General features: G+C 37.9%; 1 protein-coding gene across 1 annotated transcript in view; it reads left to right on the top strand.

Annotated features, from left to right (window-relative positions):
- The first annotated feature begins 607 nt into the window (after positions 1-607).
- Positions 608-20,916, top strand: part of LOC150075308 (uncharacterized) — a 142,935-nt gene continuing 122,626 nt past the window's right edge. The window contains exons 1-2 of the mRNA XM_090388440.1: positions 608-716; positions 19,319-19,553. Coding sequence (XP_090244566.1) covers positions 676-716; positions 19,319-19,553 — 276 coding nt within the window. The 5' untranslated portion in view covers positions 608-675. The remainder of the gene's footprint in view (positions 717-19,318; positions 19,554-20,916) is intronic.

Raw genomic sequence — 20,916 nt, 5'->3', positions numbered from 1 at the left:
ATATCTGCGGTTTCAGCCATCCACGGTAGGTCTTGGTACTACTACAACAAGTACACCTTCACATACAGTATATACACGAGTGTTTTATATTTATATATTTTTTTTTCTGTGTGATTTCATGATATTAAAAATATTTCATAGCCTGATACAAGACAACTTTTGGATATTAGTTATATTTGGGTTGTGTTTTTCTGAGATAAAAAAAAAAATAATAATAAAATAAAATGTCTTGCATGTCAGCATGCTTAAAGCAGTCTCAAGTTCATTGATATAATTGGATTTCTGATTAACTGATTGATTTTGTACTTATAAGTATGAAATACTGTAACTTTGTTGCCCTATGTTTTTTTTAAAAAAATGTGGGTATTCATTAATTTGAAACTTTTTTATTTAAAATTGTATAGCTATTTAGTTATTCACCTTATTTTAGAATTAATATGCTTTTAACAAAGATAATTAGTTATAGAAACATTTTTATTTCAGAGTTGTTTACGAACATGCTCCGATGAAGTTGCTGATCTTGTGGCATCATCTACTCAGCTTCCACAAATAAATGAATCCGTCGCGAATTTTATTCCTGGAACAGTCTTAAATGATCGTTCTGCCCTTGATGATTTGGTAGCTAAAATTGTGGATGACGATCAGTTCAGCACTAGCAGTGACCAGACAGACTCCATGGCATTACAAGGAAGTTCAGATGTTTTTAACTTTGACCAGTGAGTATTCAAATTATTTTGATACCAATGTAAATTAGTATCAAAATAATACTGAACAAGAATTTAATGAATGGAAATTAAATTATGATATGTATATGTTTGTGTATGAGGTTCCAAAAAAAACTATCATACATTAAAAATATATTGAAAATTTCAATAGCAATGAAGAATTAATATTCACCCATAAAGGATCCACTTTTGAAGATAGTCACTGAATATCACCCATTCTTTTTACCATAAAATTGATCTCATCACCTTTGTGGCTGAAGGCACTCTTCATAATTTCTTGTAGTGATGACGTTCTTTGTGATATCACTCTGTGGATAGGTGTTTGGTTTCTGGAACATAGTAATGAATCCAAGTTTTATCAGTAATCACTTATGGCAAACTTGTTTGAATTCTGAGCAAATTTCACATGAAATGTCCTTGTATGATTCATCCTCGCCCTCCTTTGATCTGCATTTAAATATTTTGTTATAATTTAAGTGGCTGCGTGCCCCCCTCCAAAATTATATCTAATGACACTGCATTTTGTTTTGCAGAAACAAAAATGGATTTTACTGCTTAGGTCCCCAAAAGTAACGGATCTGCTATTGCTAAGGTGTCACCTCTTTTGTTGTGCCTCAACGTCTTGTCTCCACAATAAAATGACATTTCTATAAACAGCACGTATATGCATGTATATTATTCTTTATACCTGTTCTCCAGGACTCAGCAGTGCTGATGGCATTTTATCTTCTACCATTATGTTTGTGTATTTGTAATCATATAAACAAATAAGCACTCTACAACTGGGTGCAGGTTTTTGTAATGGTAAGAAAGCTGTCATATTTAGTTTTAATTATTATATATAAAGAATTATGTTTTATTCTAAGTTATAAAAAATGTCATCTAAACCTCAACGTTAGTACTTCTTGCATGTTGAATATTTCAAGAAAAATTACCTTTCCAAATTTAATCCTTTCATATATTGTATAAAATTCATTGTGAAAACTCAAGATGAAGAATGTTGTAAAGTCAAAAATTAGATTTTTTAGCTATTGATATTGTTAAAATGTTTTCTTGCATGGCATTGCACATTGGATGGACATTGTTTTATGGAGGAAACTTAACACACATCTTAGTTGCATAAAATTACCACCTTTGTCTGATGATAAAATTTGCACAGGTGATCCAGAAACAGCTAGTTTGTGTAGTTTTATAAACATTTGTACTATATATAGGACTATATTTTGTTATCTGGAGTATCAAAATAAACTAACTCCCCCCCCACCCCCAACATTGATAAATTGTTTTCCTTGTAAATCATATTTCTTAAAACTTCACATAATGGCGTCCGTGCATAATATTAACCTGTACCTCTTCTGGTGAATGTTAGAAATTGTTGAAAACCATCAGTGAAAAAGGATAACTAATAGTGCCAACAAAATCGTTTTAACCAATAAGAGGGATATTAGTGCAAACAGGAAATTCTATTTTTGTTCAAATTTCTACTTTTCAAGAATTCAACACATTCACACTTCAAAAGTAGTTAATTAATGATAGAATTTTTTCTTGATAGCATCACAGTAGTATTTTAGTTGATCCTCCATAGAATGGATCACCTTGCTGATGTACCTGCATTACCATCCCTGCAGGGAATATGATAAATTACTCCACTCCTCTTCATTGCTGATATGGGTATTTTTGGAGGGGAGATATACGGTTTGCAATTTTATACTGGAGTTTGTGTAGTTTTGATATTATAACTCTTTAAAATTCTGGCTGTATCCTTAGGTGTTCAAGGATAAAAAGGAATGCAGGAAACACCAACTGGACTGAGTGTGCATGTGGAGGATAAGCAGTTTATAACTACACTAGTTGTACCCAGTGTAACATACGGCATCTTTCTGATTATGGTGTTAATAGTTTAATCTAGGTCCTTCAGTCTTCACCATTCATGTTTAGCAGTGATTTAATTCTACAGTAGTTACCTGTGGGATATATGCATGTCTCTATTTGCAGGTGGCTCCCCGTCTTCTCCAACAAATATTGCAGCAACCTCCGTTTTGGATGTAGGTGCATTATATCATCTCTTAACCATCTCGTCCAATTGTTTCATTACTTCGGCCATACACCCTTGGTTTGATTGTTTTTCAAGCCGTTTTGTTGTTGCTTCAGCAGAATCGAAAATATAAAGATGTCCATATCCTGGCTTATTTGCCTATTTGTTAGCGGTAAGACCAAATGGCAAATCTGGCCATGTATTCTAAAACAGTATGGACCATTTCCAGGTGGTGATTTATCTCTGCACCCATTGATGTGAATACCATTGCTGAGTGTACTCTTGTATATGTTCTCTGTAGTTATTTGCTACACGTGTATCCTCTGTAAGCAGCTCTCATAATAGAGTAGGTGTACTGGGTCAAGTGAAACCTTTCCATCGTGACAGCATTTAGTGTATTTATTCGATGCGTTTAACTCATGTCCCCAATATCTTGCATTGCAATGCTCACAGTTGTAATACATATTTCGTATGTCATGCTCTTCCACATTAATTACAGCTTGTTGATTATTTGCATCTGGTACTTCTATTTGAGTAGTCCTATGGCGTTTTCGCCCGTCTTCTCATTTCCAATCTTGCTTCTCGTTCTTCAGTGTTTTCTATCCATCTTCGTAGGCATAGTCTCATTTCGGTCTCTTAATCTGTTAGATCTCCCCTCTAATGTTTCATTAGCATTTCTTCTACATTTTTTTACACACTGTTCAGCCATTTTTACACTTCTTAAAACCTAGAATGGTTTATTAAAATTGAAGACATAAAATAAACATACATTGATAGCTTTCAGGCATAGATTGCATTTCTTCAACAAGAATTAATAAAGAATGCCTGGTGTGGTAGGCATGCGAGGTGAACCACGTGAACTGGTGCTGGCAACAATTAGCAGTTGGAAAATTTGGGCAGCGTACCTACGCGTTTTATATATCCTTAGCACTGTGCATGGGTTTTTTACAGTTAAAAAGATGAAAGAAGATACTTGTTGACATTAGACTTGAATATATGTAGCTGCGATTTTCAGGAAATAAATGTGAAGAGAGGTTTCAAAAAACAAGTTGAAGGAATAAATGAGGAGGAAGAAAAGTTGGTTCTGTGAGTTTGAAGTTGGACATTAAAAGGATACTGACTCGAGAATCTTTGCGCCACTGGAAAATTACCTGGAAATCAGCATTTAGTGAATTTGTAGTGGATATTTGAGAAGTTGAAGCTGTTTGTGCAGAGAAAGGTTTCTGAATCCGTAAGGTGAAATGCAAAGTGCTATCATCAGGCAAACTATGGATAAGATTTTTCCAGTCTGTGGGACAATCCATAAGATGGAAGCTTATTTAGAAGACCTTTATGCCAAACATAATCATAAGCCTTTGAAATTTCGCGAACAACTGCTCGAGTTTCACCAAACTTTTCCATTGAATTTGTCCATACAAGGTTAACATAAGCCAGTATATCACTAGTGGACCGAATGATGGAATCTGAAGTGGCATTCATTGATCAGTGGAAGGTTTCTAGATAGTTTAGGAATTGGCAGTTAATGGATTTCTCCAGTACTTTAGAAAACATAGAAGTAAGTGCAATGGGACATTAATTGGATGGGAGGGATTTGTTACTGTTTTTAGGAGCTGGCTAAATATGAGGAATTTCCAGACTGAAGGGAAAACACCAGTGGAATAACAAAGTATAAAAAGTTGACACGGGAAAGGAGTAAGCTCAAGTGCACTAGTTTTGAGCACAAGTGGAGAAATACATCAAAACTGTTAAAAATTCTTCTGACATCCTTTTCACAGAAGACCACAGGAGGAATTGAGTGGAGTGTACCGGGAATAGTAGAGGGTGGTAATGGGATCATCAGTACAAGAGTTAGAAGAAAATTTTCCATTACATTTATTTATACACACAATTTTATTATTATAAATCAACAGGGTTTACCTTTATTTTAGATATAGGAAGCTTCTTTTCCAACTCTCCTAGTCCAACTCGCTAATAATTCTTGAGGATGGCAATATAAATTTTGCAAAACAGGTGGGTCATCTTCCCCACTGTCAGAACTGTAGTATTCAGACTGTGCAGTCTCAACAATGAGCACTCAAGACTTCTGTCTTCAAACACCATACCTCTGGCAGCAAGGAAACCATTACGTGGAAAATTAGATTTTGAAGGTCTAAACTGTTTATTAAATATGGACCGATTATTTCTTTTGGTCCTATAGCTAGAATTTAGAGTTAAATTTAGGGCTCTAATAAAATTGGATATTGGGGGGAGGGGATTATTCTCTACATTCCTTAAGTCGAACTAGAACTTTTCAGGCATCATGTTCACAGGAATAGAGCAACTCACAATAAATCCGAAACTTTTGCCTTATGTTGTAATGTTCTTCACGCATGCATATAAGTGACCAATCGTCGGACAATAGGAATGGCCTACGGATATTGAAGTTTCATGTAGTTTCATCTCTAAGGTTTCTGCAATAAGTAGTTTGTGGTAGTTGTGTTGAATATTTATAATTTTTGTTTCATTAAAGCTGAATGAATGTTATTTATTTATTGCGTGGAACGAAAGTTCCAATGCATTTGAATGACCCGCCCGCACAGAAGCTTCATGTTGTTTTGCTCGAAGCTGTGCCACTCCCATGGTAGATCCTACATAAACAGCATCGCAATTTTTGCATGGGATGCTGTATACAAGGTCATACTGTGATTGGAATTTGGTATTTGAAGGTCGATTTCTGAAGAATGTGTATAATTTGTTCAAGGGTTTTGCTATGATTTTCATGTCGGTTCCCTTGCATATTTGGTTAAGTTTATTGTACCAGTACTCGACATATGGAATGGTGATGAAATGTATTTTGGTCTTGTCAGATTTTTGTGCAATGTTTGTTGCGAGGTTGTTGTTATTTATTTTATCACGGCCTATTGTTTAACTTTGTTTATATAGGTTAGTGGGTAACCCCTATTTGAGAATCTTCTAGTTAATTCATTTATTTCAGTGGTTAGAAAAATCTGGGTGGAAGAATATTTAAAGGCGTTAAGAAATTGGTTCAGCATGACCGATTGTTTGTATGGTTGGGGATGATAACTGTGGAAATGCAAAAGCATCCCCTTATTAGTGGGTTTTTCTGTATATGCTGAAATTTAGTTTTTGTCCTAATCTGTGTATGGTAAAATTAAGGAAATTTATGGAGTGGGTTTCTGCTTCAATTTCTAATTCAAATTTTAATCTCTGATGGATGTTATTAAAAACCTGAAGAATATTGTTTATGGTCAAATGATCTGTGATAATTAGAATGTCATCCAGATATCTTCCGTAATATGTGATCTGTGGTAAAAATGGATCAAGATGGATCTTTTCTAATTTGTCTAAGTATAGTTCGGCAATGGGTCCACTGATGTTTATTGAAGCAGAAACCCACTCCATAAATTTCCTTAATTTACCTTTGTACTCTGCTATGGTGCAGAAACTCTGCATAATGGGCCTGAAAAAGTGTAAGTATATGTGTGTAAATATTAATGTGTGTTGTATTGTTTGTATCAGGCCACTTTGCCACCAGGGTGCAGCCAAAATATGGGCAGCTGCTGCCTGGTGCCCATCCCTAGCACTGAGCCTGGGTCAACTGTCATCCTGTACCGGTGTAGTTACCACCGAAAATCTCGCACCCGCCCGAGATAGTGCAATACCGGCAGGTGCAGTTAGAAGAAAAGTAAGATTTTAGCAGGTTGGCTTTATCTTTAGTTGAGGTGTCAATAGAACCAGCAGGTTTTAATTGAGGTGGGCAAAAGTTGCTGCCTTGGCAAGAGACCAGAATGCTCGACTACCATTTGGACTGATTAATAACTGCTTTACTGTGATCAGTAAAGCAGTTATTATTAATAACTGCTGTGAGCGTTGGTATAGGCAGAAAATGTACCTGGAGATTTGAATGCAAGCGATTGCAATATGCAACATTCTTATCTTGATGAACAGCCTTATCACATTTTATTGGAAAACCAAGGTTTTGATAAAGGATATGATGTTAAAGTGGAGTGTGGAATATAGGATTTCATCCCTATAAGAATAATTTCACTGACACGATCTGAGGAAACATTGACATCATAAGATTTAAAACAGTAATCCAACCTAGGAAAGGGAGAATGGAAATCTAGCAGACATCCTATTTTGCATTCTTGTAATGTCAAACAATATGAGGCTGAGAATGGTCACAGGAGAAGAGACCATCACCAAGTTGTGTTCTGGGGTGCCTAGAGGACCACTCACCTTGACTGTGTACTTGGAAGGGTGGTTTTTCAGAAAAAGATCAAGAGTATTGGCTGTGTGGTTAACGTTGGTAGGTAAATTAACAATCTGAGTGTGGTCATAAGTAATTGCAAAAGCTTCAGCATCTTGACAGGCTGGGTCCGTGAGCCTGCAAAATGGAAGCCATTTGAAGTTGTGAACATTAAAGTCACCAAGGAAAATTACCTCACTGTTAGGAAAGTATAACTGTAGGTAGTCAGTTTTCAAAGAAAGAAAGTTAGATGTCCAAGTGATTAATGGAGTTTAGAGAACAATAGAGGCAAAGTTGAAATGGACAGAATGGGGTAGAGAGATTTTAAGCCAAAGAAGATCGAAAAGAGGAGATTCCAAATTACTAAGTCTCTGGCAGGGAATATCAGAGCAGACGTATGCAGAAGTACTAACTTTGAAGCAAAAGGAATCGTATAAGAAATAATTAGAACAACTGAGATGAGCTGATAATTGGGATTCTGTCGTGAAAGAGTCACTTGGGATTTGGCAGACTCTAATTGGAAATGGATATCATTGAGATTGGAACCAAGACAACATATATCTGTGAAATGAAAAATGAAGTGTTTTCGGAGGTTTAGATCTAAGTTTCTGACAGGGAATATCAGAGCGGATATATGCACAAGTACTACCTTTAGGTGAAAGGAATCATACAGTGAATAATTAGGAAACTAAGATGAGCAGTGGTTGAATCAATCGATAATTGGGATTCTATCAGAAAAAGTAAGTGGGGCTTTGCAGACTGTAAGTGGAAATGGACATCATTGAGATAGGAACTGAGACCACATATATTTGTGAAATGAAAAAAAAACGAAGTGTTTGCAAGGTTTAGATCTTTTCACAGATAAGTTTGTTCAATTAGTTTGACTATTCATGATATATTCAATAGGAAGAAAAGGTGGGGATGATATGATATATGAAGTAAATTTCTGGAAATGCCATACACATGGAAGAATGTACCCAGCTCCTTGACATAATGTGGCCTTGACAATGTCTCTTGCATATATACTACTCAGACTCCCTCCATTCACTGTCTTCCAGAGTAGAGGCAGTGGGATTATATACTAGCTGATTTGGATAGAGGTAGTGGGATTATATACTAGCTGATTTGGATAGAGGTAGTGGGATTATATACTACCTAGAGAGTTACCAATAGGTTTGGTCCGGTGGACAATCTAGTGGTTGCCCTGCGAACACCGTTTTAGAGCCTGTACCCTCGAAATGTAAAGTAGATTGGATCTTTTCATGCTTATTGTATCCTCAAAAAAAAAAAAAAAAAATCGATCACTCTATGATGGAAGAGATGGGGGGATTGCTAGAGCTTTGTTCTAGAGTTAAACATGGGTTTCGCCACTTCAAGCCTCCATTATGGAAAGTGGTAGTATTGCACCAGTTAATGAGAGTCGGCTACAACCCAGTACTGCTTGGTAACACAGAGGGGTGGCATTCCTCTGTGTGGTGTGGACAGCAAACCTGACCCCTTCTTACATTGGTTCACACCTAGCTGGTCACCTCCAGTATACCAGGTGCCATATTTCATGACTTGCACACGGTTATATCCAAGGTTACTAACTGTCCCACTATAGTGAAGGTGGAAGCAGAGGATTTGGTTGTTGCTGAATGACTGGACTTTGCTGAAATTGATCCATTTGACTCAGATGTCAAATGGATCAAATTTCAGTATTTTGTCATGCCCAAACGAACAAGTCCTTGTGGTTGTCACAGACGGCCTCAAGGACCTGTTTTATGTAGACAACATATGTGGAGCATGAACTGCGCTCTTTATAGTTGTTTGAATATGTTCTCCGAGTTTGTGAAGTGATCCAGATCCCCCTCCATCAACAGATCACATGCATTCTTCCATCTTTGGATAACATTTGCAAAAATGGATTTTGGGATGTTCAGATAAGTTGTAGTTGCGTGCATAGAAAGGCTACTGATGGTGTCTAACTACAAGAGGTGATCATTTAATTTGCAGACTGGTGCATTATTCTTTCTTAATTGTCATCTGAATCTTCTGTGGATTTCTCCCTTGAACTTTACACACTTTCTCCACTGTCATACCCCCATTAAATACTTCTTGCAAGCCATTTTTCGAAAGACTGTGAAGCGCTTTCATTGTGGATCTGCGAGCATCATTGTCGGATGCGAAATGCTCGCCTTTCAGAGCTTTCTTTAAATGTGGAAACAGAAAGAAATCACATGGGGCTAAGTCCGGTGAAAAAGGGGGATGTGGTCGAATCACTGGCTGCACAATATTAGCCATATGGGGAGCTGGTATTGTCCTGATGAAGAAACCACATCACACCAGAAAGTCCTTGATGTTTCTCACGAATGGCATAGCTAAGTTTGACTCTGAGAACCTCAGAGTATGCTTCCTTATTCATAGTTATTCCATGAGGCACAAAATGTGTATCAAGAATGCCTTCTATGTCAAAATCACAAGAACCTTTTGTTTGTCAGCTGAATGAGAAGCTCAAAATTTCAAGTGAGTGATTGCTTCCACTCACTTGACTGTTGTTTTGTCTCTGGATCATATTGAAAAATCCAAGTTTCATCATAAGTCACTATTTAATTTAAGAAGTTTTGATCCAGTGTTTCAAAACGATGAAGCATTTTTTGTACAAGTCTACTCTTTGCTGTTTTTATTCTGGAGTCAGTGTGTGTGGAATCCCTCAGGCACAGATTTGTGACATTTTCAGGTGATCTTTCACAATATTGTGAGCATTATTGTATGAAATGGACATTCTAACAGCTAATTCATGAAATGTAATTTTCCTGTCTTCATCCAAGATTTCTTGAGCTTTTGCAATTTGCTCAGGAGTTGTTAAGCAGGAAGGATGACCAGGTCTTGGGTCATCTGCAACAGACTCACGGTCTTCACTGAATCGCTTGTGCCTTTAAATATGGCCATCCTACCAAGACACTCAATACTATATGCTTCATTCATCTCTTTAACTGTTTCTGATGCATTTAAGCCCTGTCTGGCACAATAATCACAATAATGTTCAGTCTGTATGTCTGACATGATACTTGCTTCAAAATGATTGTTAGTGACATACAACTAAAAAACTTCCTTCGCGCAACACTAGCTCGACAAGTACTGGCATGTGCACACAGTCTGCTTGGTAGCGATCAGAAAGAGCATCTGTAGCAGCAGTTATGGAAAGTTTGCACGGTAAACATAAAATCTTGCACCAGTCTGCAAATTAAATGATCACCCCTTGTATCATTCATCATTGAAAGTGGTTTAAGTTCTTATTCATGACCCATACTGTCTTCTAACTTACTGCTGCTGCATACGCGGAACTGTGAAATATACATTGGTGTGTTGAGATATATGTATGGGAACTTTGGCACAGTACACAGTGTTATTACAGTGGTGTCTGAATACTTTTGGTTGTATAGTAGCTTTACCAAAATTTAAAACTGTGTTACAAAATATAGTTTCACATTGACTTTTGAAAATATCCATTTTTAATATTCTATTTTTTTTTTTTTTTTTTGCTTTCTTGTGTTTTACTATACTAAGCTAATGCTATCTAGTTTGGGATATAACGTATCGTATAACAATGGCGGCAAGTTACGGGTAAATCTACAGACACTTAAGTATTAATTAACTTCCAAATCTCGCTGGCTCAATTCAGAATAAACTAAGGATCCTGACTAGGTCTATAAGCTACTTGTAGAAAATAATTTGATATAACAATTGGTCAATAAAGCGGCTAAATATGACTAAAAAACTTCTCGTTCAGCGGGTCTGCAACTTGTAACACGTGGATTTGATACCCTTACCGATACTAAGTAATACCTACAAAATCTCTATCTAAGTTAAACTTTAAACTAAGTATCGTAACTAGGAATATAAAGCTACTCTATAAAATAAGTTAATATGCCAATTTAAGCTAATAAATTCTCAGTGAGATTCTCATGAAGAATCTCAGTAGTGATTTTTCATGCATTAAGAATCTGCAGATAAATGAACCACTAGGTGGCAGTGATTACAGTGTGCTGAAGTGGGATTTACTCAAAGAGGTAACTACCATTAGGGGTAAAGGGAACGGTTATTGCCTTCGTAAAGGCGACTACGATGGACTGAGACAGTATTTAAATTCTCTACAGTGGGACCAACTGATGATGTTACCAACAGCAAATTCAAAATGGGAAGCATTCAAAGAACTTATCTTAGAAGCTACTAGGCTTTACATACCAACTAAGAGAAGAAAAATGCATGGGATACATACAAATTAACACATGACACAGAAGCCTATGATAGATACAAGTTGATCTGTAACCAAGTTACAAAGTACATATACCAAGATACATATATCTCAAGTTTTACTATATAGTTATAAAGTTACCAAGTTACATATATCTCAACATTGGTGTGTTGAGATATATGTATGGGAACTTTGGCACAGTACACAGTGTTATTACAGTGGTGTCTGAATACTTTTACTGAATACAAAGAAGGTTAGGCAGGCGAAGGCAGATTACTAGAAATCTTTGGCAAGGGATGTAAAGAAAAACAGCAAAGAGTTCTTTACTTGTGTAAACTCTAGAAGGAAGGGGATGAATCAGATTGGTCCACTGGATGTTGATGGTTCAACAGTTGAGGATCCTGCTCAGGTGGCTAACAAACTAAATGAATATTTTGCATCGACATTCACACATGAGGAGTTATTCAGTGAGGGGAATGCCAGAGGTGTATTCAACTCTGGCAGTAAGCTAGAGAATCTTGTAATAACTGAGAGTAAAGTGGAGGAGAAATTGTTGAAGATAAACACCTGGGGTGGATGGGATCTATCCAGTTATATTAAAGGAGGCAACAAAGGAAGTAAGCAAACCCTTAGCCATAATTATGAGAGCTTCCTTGGACTCAGGGGAGGTACCCATGGACTGGAGATGTGCAAATGTGACCCCAATTCACAAAGGAGGATCAAAGGCTGACACACGTAATTATAGACCTGTGAGTTTAACTTCTGTTCCCGGCAGATTAATGGAGGCATTGGTTAAAGAAGCACTGCAGGATCATCTAGACAAGACTTCAGTTATAGCTCGGACACAGCATGGTTTTGTTAAGTGGAAGTCTTGCCTGACCAATTTGATTGGATACTATGATGCAGTCACAAAAGAACTGGATGCAGGGAATAACTTTGATATTATATACTTGGATCTTAGAAAGGCTTTTGATACTGTTGCACATGGAAGACTGCTGCACAAATTGGAGCAGTATGGCATTGGAGGCAAATTGCTGCTATGGATAAAGGGGTGGTTGAGGGGGAGAAGACAGAGAGTGGTAATCAATGGACACAGATCATCGTGAACTAATGTTATTAGTGGAGTCCCTCACATTTCAGTATTGGGTCCATTATTGTTTTCTGTATTTATAAATGATATTGATAATGGTATATCAAGCTTAATGTGCAAGTTTGCAGACGATACGAAGGTTGGCAGGGTTGTCAAGGACAGTGCTGACACTATGCTGCCGCAACAGGATCTGAAAAGGTTGAGCAGATGGGTTGAGTGGTGGCAAAAGAAGTTTAACATTGAGAAATGTAAAGTACTACATATGGGAAACAGCAACCCCAGAGCAACGTATCAACTCTGTGGTACTACACTGACAGTGGTAGAGAATGAAAGGGACCTGGGGGTGGTTGTGTAGGCAGATATGAAGTTTTCTGAGCAGTGCAGACGGACTGCAAGAGTAGCTCATGGTGTATTGTCAATGATATATAGGAATTTTTCTAGCAGGGATAGGGAGGTGATTATTCCCTTGTATAAGGCAATAGTCAGGCCAAACCTAGAGTACTGTATACAGGCCTGGAGGCCTCATTTCAAGAAGGATGTAGAGCTGCTGGAACGAGTACAGAGAAGGGCAACAAGATTAGTGAATGGAAAAAGGGGTGCTCTTACGAAGAAAGGCTTAAGTTTTGCAAATTACAGTGTCTGGAGACTAGGCACCAGCAAGGTGATCTGATAGAGGTGTATAAAGCCTTGAATGGTTTGAGCATGCTCAATGCCGATGGGATTCTTCCTCTTGCTCAGAATAATCACCTGAGAGGGCATAAATTCAAATTGAGGAAAGACAGATGTAGGATAGACGTGCGGAAATTTGCCTTTATCCAGCGGGTGGTTGGTTGGTGGAACCGACTTCCATCCCTTGTCGTGGAAGGTGATAGCCTAAATAAGTTTAAGGCTCAGCTGGACAGGTATTTCGTGGTTATTTTTTTATTTATTTATTTTTATTTTTATTTTTTTTTTTTGACTGATGCTGCATAAGCTTGCTTTCTTGCATCAAATGCCTCTACTAATGCTAATAAAACAGAAAAAACTTCTCTATTCCAGGAGCCATAAAAAACTTTCCCTGCAGGAGGCTACTCTCGTATGATGGGTTGAGATCGAAACACATTTTGCCAGCACTTGACGCCTAATGCTGTCCTTCAGATCTGCCAGAGTTTGACATCCTTCCCAATAAACCTGTTTCTTCAAAAAACCCCACAACCAGAAGTCGCATGGTGTGAGGTCCTGTGATTGGGGTGGCCAAGATGTCTGGAAACGACTAATTAGCCATTCATCTGCAAAGTGTTTTCTTAGCAAACTTTGGACACAATGGTAGATGTGGGGTGGCGCACTATCTTGCATGAATATGGTATCCTGAAGGCACCCATGTTGCTGCAGCTCTGGTATTGTGAAATTTGCCAACATTTATTTCATAATATCTCTGTCCAGTGACGGAACAGGTGTGGGATCCACTCAGTGTTAACTGTTCAAAAAAATATGGCCCAATCATGAATGTTGTCGTAAATCCACACCACATTGTCACTTTTGGAGAATGCAATGGGACCTCTTGGATAACTCTGGCGCCTCTGTAGCCAGGTGGGAAGGAGCAGCAGTGCGTAACACACGCTTCTTGATTAGACCGGGGTTCGATCCTGTCACCACCAAATATGAAGGATGCGGAAAGGTCAGGGAATGACCACCACATATTCCCTCAGCAATATGGCCTTAGTTGCTAATGCTCCTAAAAATCAAATAACAATCTTGGATAACTCGAGGGTTTTCTGTTGCCCAAATGCGACAGGTGTGTATATTCACTTGTCCGTTTAAGCAGAAGTGGGCTTCATCACTCCTAAGGATATTCCATGGCCAAGTTATATCCACTGTGATTTGCACCAGAAACTGAAGTGCATATGTGAAATGAATATCTGCATCACCATGCTCTAGCTGCTGTAGCATGTGCATCTTGTAAAGATAGCACCACAACATCTGATGCATTGCTAGCCTTACAGTGGAATATGGCATGTCCACTTCACGAGAAACAGCTGGCACACTTGCGCTACCACATGTAGATTGACTTGATAAATCCATGACAGCCATAGCCACATCTTCAACACAAGAGGCGTCTACTCATTTTTGACCTCTACGTGTTTGAACACCAAGTTGTCCTGTCACTTCAAATTTCGCAATCATTTTGCAAACAGCACAAACAGGCATAGGTTCACGTGGGCCTTATGCACTTCTGAAGCTGGAATTCTCTGATAGCCACAGCTGCATTGTGATACAGCTGTGGCTATCAGAGTGCAAAGCTGCTGTTCTGATAGTACAGCTTCACTAATAGCACCTTTTCTTGCAACATTGTTGGCATTGCTGCTGTAGTGTAGGCAAACATCTACTGTATGATTTTGAAGAGACTACATACTTTGCTTTTATGCAGTACAGTAGAGCTGAGTAGTGGTTCTGTGGCAATAACTTAACTTATGCAAATAATTTACGTTATTTGCATAATCATAACTGAGATAGTTACGCGCCATATAGTGACAAATTTTGTACTCGTTTCCCCCCCCCCCCAATAAATGCAAGCTCTAGCTCAGAAAAATCACCTGAGAGGGCATAAATTCAAATTGAGGAAAGACAGATGTAGGATAGACGTGTGGAAGTTTGCCTTTAGCCAGCGGTTGGTTGGTTGGTGGAACAGACTTCCATCCGTTGTGGTGGAGGTTGAAAGCCTAAATAAGTTTAAGGCTCAGCTGGACAGGTATTTTGAACGAACAGAGGGGTGAGGTGGAAGTGGGTTTTTTTTTTTTTTTTTGGCTGATGCTGCATAAGCTTGCTTTCTTACATCAAATGCCTCTACTAATGCTAATGCTAAGTGCATTCTGTATTGTACCTGTTGTCCAAATTTCTCTTTAGTACAATTCTTAGAACTCACTCCAGAGCCCTCTACATAGGGATACTTTAATTTTAACAACCCTGTATATACAACTTTTTTGGGATTTTAATGGTATAAAATATTAATTAATTAACGGTTTATGGACCTGGGACACTGCTTTATACTCTCCACCTATATATATATATTCAATCTACATTCCCTGTTTACTCAGTATCAACAAGAATATTGTATTTATGTGCAGTCCTTTGTTTTATCAAAAATTTAGCAATCTACACAGATTTTTCTTGTGGCCACTGGTGTTTCAACTTGCAGGTTGAGAAACGTCATTTTTGTCAACTAATATAATACACAGGGCCATTATAAGCTTGAGGCCATCCAATTTAGTACAACTTATAGGATCACCAACAACCAGTCTATAAAAATGGTTAGAAAAGAACTATAAAAGAGTTGATAACTTTGGCTTGTTTATTCTGCTAATGTGTCACCATTCTCCAACAGTTTCAGTTCCATTATTACTTATGTGATCGAATTTGTTTAGTATCAACATAACTCAGTTTATGCCCCCAAGTCTTTATTCAAAAGGCACCTCTGTAGCCATATGGGCAGGAACAGCAGTGCACAGCACACGCTTCTTGATTAGACCGGGGTTCGAGCCCGTGACCACCAAATATGGAGGATGCAGAACGGTTAGGGAATGACCATCGCATATCCCCGGAGCAATATGGCCTTAGTTGCTAATGCTCCTAAAAACCTAATAAGAAACAAGCCCCCCAGTCTTTATTCAATATAATTTCTATTACCCATGTTTGAAATGGTTGCACCCAGCTTGATAAATAAAAGGAATTTTTTCAACTTTTGATTTTTCTGTTAATGTCTGGTTTCTTTCTGATGAAGTGCTGAAAAGTACAGAATCAGATATCTGTGGAATGGCACATTTATATGTTTGATAAATAGTCACCATTTTTATAGCATGGTGATCATGTATTTTGTTTTAAATTAGCAGCTCTTGAGCTTGCAGCTTGGCCTAGCCCAAGGTATGAAGTTATCATAAGTTTAGAAGATCGTTGCATGCAAGTGCATATACTTCCAGGTTTTTAGGCCTGAAAATTGTAAGCTGTGGATTAGCATTAGTAGAGGCATATGATGCAAGAAAGCAAGCTTATTCAGCATCAGCCAAAAAAAAAAAAAAAAAAAAAAAACCACAACCACTACTCCCATTTCACCCCTCCGTTCGTTCGAAATACCTGTCCAGCTGAGCCTTAAATTTGTTTCGGCTATCAACTTCAACAACAAGTGATGGAAGTCTATTTCACAAACCAACTGCCCGCTGGTTAAAGGCAAATTTCCGCACATCTATCCGACATCCGTTCTTCCTCAATTTGAATTTATGCCCTCTCGGGTGATTATTCTGAGCAAGAGGAAGAATCCCATCGGCATTGAGCATGCTCAAGCCATTCAAAGCCTTATACACCTCTATCAGATCACCTCGCCGATGCCTAGTCTCCAGACTCTGTAATTTGCAAAACTTAAGCCTTTCTTCATAAGAGCAACCCTTTGTTCCATTCACTAATCTTGTTGCCCTTCTCTGTACTCGTTCCAGCAGCTCTACATCCTTCTTGAAATGAGGCCTTCAGACCTGTATACAGTACTCAAGGTGTGGCCTGACCAATGCCTTATACAAGGGAATAATCACATCCCTATCCCTGCTAGAAAAATTCCTGTATATCATTGACAAGACACCACGAGCTACTCTTGCAGCTCATCTGCACTGCTCACAGAACTTCATATCTGCCTGCACAATTACCCCCAGGTCCTTTTCATTCTCTACCACTGTCAGCGTAGTACCACAGAGCTGATACGTTGATCTGGGGTTACTGTTTCCCATATGTAGTACTTTACATTTGTCAATGTTAAACTTTATTTGCCACCTCTCAGCCCATCTGCTCAACCTTTCCAGATCCTGTTGCAGCAGCATAGCATCAGTAGTGTCCTTAACAACCCTGCCAACCTTTGTATCGTCTGCAAACTTGGACATTAAGCTTGATATACCATCATCAATATCATTTATAAATACAGAAAACAACAATGGACCCAATACTGAACCCTGAGGAACTCCACTAATAACATTAGTCCACGTTGAGCAGTGTCCATTGATTACCACTCTCTGTCTTCTCCACTCAACCATCCCTTTATCTATAGCAGCAATTTGCCTCCAATGCCACACTGCTCCAATTTGTGCAGCAGTCTTCCATGTGCAACAGTATCAAAAGCCTTGCTAAGATCCAAGTATATAATATCAAAGTTATTCCCTGCATCCAGTTCTTTTGTGACTACATCATAGTATCCAATCAAATTGGTCAGACAAGACCTGCCCTTAACAAAACCATGCTGTGTCTGAGCTATAACTGAATTCTTGTCTAGATGATCCTGCAGTGCTTCTTTAACCAGTGTCTCCATTAATTTTCCTGGAACCGAAGTTAAACTAACAGGTCTATAATTACTTGTGTCAGCCTTTGATCCTCCTTTGTGAATTGGGGTTACATTTGCACATCTCCAGTCTATGGGTACCTCCCCTGAGTTCAAAGAAGCTCTCATAATTATGGCTAGGGGTTTGCTTACTTCCTTTGCTGCCTCCTTTAATATAACTGGATAGATCCCATCCACCCCCGGGTGCCTTTTTTTATGTTTATCCTCAACAATTTCTCCTCCACTTTCCTCTCAGTTATTAGAAAATCATCTAGCTCACTGCCAATGTTTACTTCACCTACGACATTCCCCTTCCTGAATAACTCATGTGTGAATGTAGATGCAAAATACTCATTTAGATTGTTAGCCACCTGAGCAGGATCCTCAACTGTTGAACCATCAACATCCAGTGGACCAATCTGATTCATCCCGTTCCTTCTGGAGTTTAAACAGGTAAAGAACTCTTTCCTGTTTTTCTTTGCATCCTTTCCCAAGGATTTCTCATAATCTGCCTTTGCCTGCCTAATCTCCTTTGTGACTTGGTTACAGACCAACTTATATCTATCATAGGCTTCCATGTCACCCATTAATTTGTATGTATCCCATTTATTTTTCTTCTCTGCCATATGTCTCATTAGTTCATCTGACAATCATTTAGGCCTGAACCTTGAACAATATTTCTTGGTTGGTATGTAAAGCCTGGTAGCTTCCAAGATTAGTTCCTTGAATGCTTCCCATTTTGAATTTGCTGTTGGTAACATCATCAGTTGGCCCCACTGTATAGAATTTAAATACTGTCTCAGTCCATCGTAGTCGCCTTTACGAAAGCAATAACCCTTCCCTTTACCCCTAATGGTAGTTACCTCTTTTAGTAAATCCCACTTCAGCACACTGTGATCACTGCCACCTAGTGGTTCCTCTATCTGCAGATTCTTAATGCGTGAAGAATCACTACTGATTATCAGATCAAGAGTATTACTCCCTCTAGTTGCCTCCCGAACATGCTGGTGTAGAAAACAATCATCCAATAAATCCACAAAAGCCCTGCTAGTGTGTGAGTGACCAACCCACAAATTCCAGTCAATATCTGGGAAATTAAAATCCCCCATTATAAGACTCTCTGATTTACTGGCCCATTCTATTTCCCTGTACAGTATCTTATTATACTCATCAGAGCCATTAGGCCTATAGCACACTCCTACTCTCAATTTTGGTTTACCTATGCTTATGTCACACCAAACTGACTCGACACTATTAACAGTGGGGTCTGGAATTTTTTCATTAGCATAGGATTAAATCCTCTGACAGACATACCTGTGCATACATGCATATGCTACTCCCATAGCTCTTTTTTTTAAATTTCTTTCTTATTTTTAAAGTAATATTATTGACAACGCAATAAAAAAATTTAATCATAAATTTCTATGGCTCATGTAACCAACATGATGTGATCTGTAACTGTAAGTGGCTTTTTAATTTTAACACAAGTTGGTTTATAAATTATTTGTGCATAGTTACTAGTTCAAATCTAAAATTTATTTTGTGTTTATTATGAAAACTTTTAACCCTGTAAATGTTATATTTTATTCTGTAAATATGTATATACACAGTATAGCTTTTTCTTCTTTTTTTTTTTTTTTTTTTTAATCTTAGATCAGCTAATCTCACCTTTAACAGCATGTGGTCTACAGGAAATTGTGCTGATGCAAGAAAGAGGGAATTTCATACTCATAGTCTTCAACCACATCTGAGTTATGGAAATATAAATTCAGATAAGCTAGATATAAAACCTTCCTTGGGATCAGCATTGTTCTTAGATTCTTTGCTGAATTCAGAAAATGTAGAGGCTACCTCATTTTATCAAGGAAAGCATAAAGGTCTTATGCCGGTAAGCTTAAAATCTGAATTGGGAACTATAACATTTAGTAACATAATAATATTAGGTGTAAATGTTTTTATGATTTATATAAGAATTTTGATACAATCACTTGAATTGTTGATTTTCATTTTTTTAAAAAAGCTAAACATACTTCTGTATCAACATAGCAGTAGTATGTCCTGTGTAAATATAGATGAGATTGTATACAAACTAGAAGAAGACAGTATTCATTTTATTAAATGAAATAGTCTATCAAAGAAAAATACTGAAGAGTTTGTTTCTTGTGTGAACAGTAAAAGGACGGGAATGAACCATGTTCCCCCACAACAGGGAAGCAGCATGGTCAGTATGAACCAGTCACATTCAATCGGGGGGGGGGGGGGTTAGTTATGGTGGGATTTGCATCCTTTTTATGTAGTACAGACAAAGAAAGACACCTAGTCATACAAAGAATATTAGTATTGGCAACATGATGCAAGGAATAAAACTTATACAGTGCCAGCCAAAAAAAAAATAAATAAATAATAAAATAAAAAATCACCCACTTCATTTGTTCATTCTCTCCAGTAATTTTCCAACACTTCAATTTTATTCAACTGCTCACTTCCACACTAGGTGGAACTTTGTTCCAACAATCAGTTATCCTTTGGTTGTATGCAAATTTCTGTGTCAGTTCTGCAACCACCACTTTTCCCCGGGGGCTCACATTTGGTGAGCATGGGCTTGGTACACCCAGGGTCTCCTGAGCTGGATATCATCATTCTTCTCTTTCTTGGTGATTCCTTTCTACTTTAGACTCTCTCTCTCTCTCTCTCTCTCTCTCTCTCTCTCTCTCTCTCTCTCTCTCTCTCTCTCTCTCTCTCTCTCTCTCAGGGTAACTTGAGATTTTTTTTTTACCCCCTAATGCAGCATAAGCCTCGGGCTTCCTTGCACCATATGAATATTAATAATAATATACAGAATAATAACTATTCCATCATTATTTAGTTTACTTAACCCTTTAAAAGCTTTATACAACTCAGTTAGGTATTCAGATGCCTAGTTTTCAGTGACTGAAATTTACCCAACCCCACTCATTTTTGGTAACAATATCTTTTTTTTTTTTTCTTTTTTTTTTTTTGTGCCCATGATTAATCTTGTTGCTCTTCTCTGCACTCTTTCCAACAGAGGTGTATCCTTCAATTAGGAGTACAAACAGCAGTAATTTAGGTGTTGTATAACCACTGCCTTATACAGTGGAATCATAATGTCCTCAGTCCTGCTGGCAAAATTCCCGTATATTATTGGCAGAATCTGATGGAGCTGGTTTAGCAATTTATTTGCACTGCAGAGTGTGCAATTATCCCCAGATCTTTTTCATACCCTACTACTG

Source organism: Mastigoproctus giganteus, chromosome 14 (genome assembly GCF_048544385.1).
Source record: "Mastigoproctus giganteus isolate SK-2022 chromosome 14, ASM4854438v1, whole genome shotgun sequence".
NCBI classification, from domain to species: Eukaryota; Metazoa; Arthropoda; class Arachnida; order Uropygi; family Thelyphonidae; genus Mastigoproctus; species Mastigoproctus giganteus.
The sequence above is the reverse complement of the archived record's forward strand: the minus strand, read 5'-3'. Positions and strand labels throughout refer to the sequence as shown.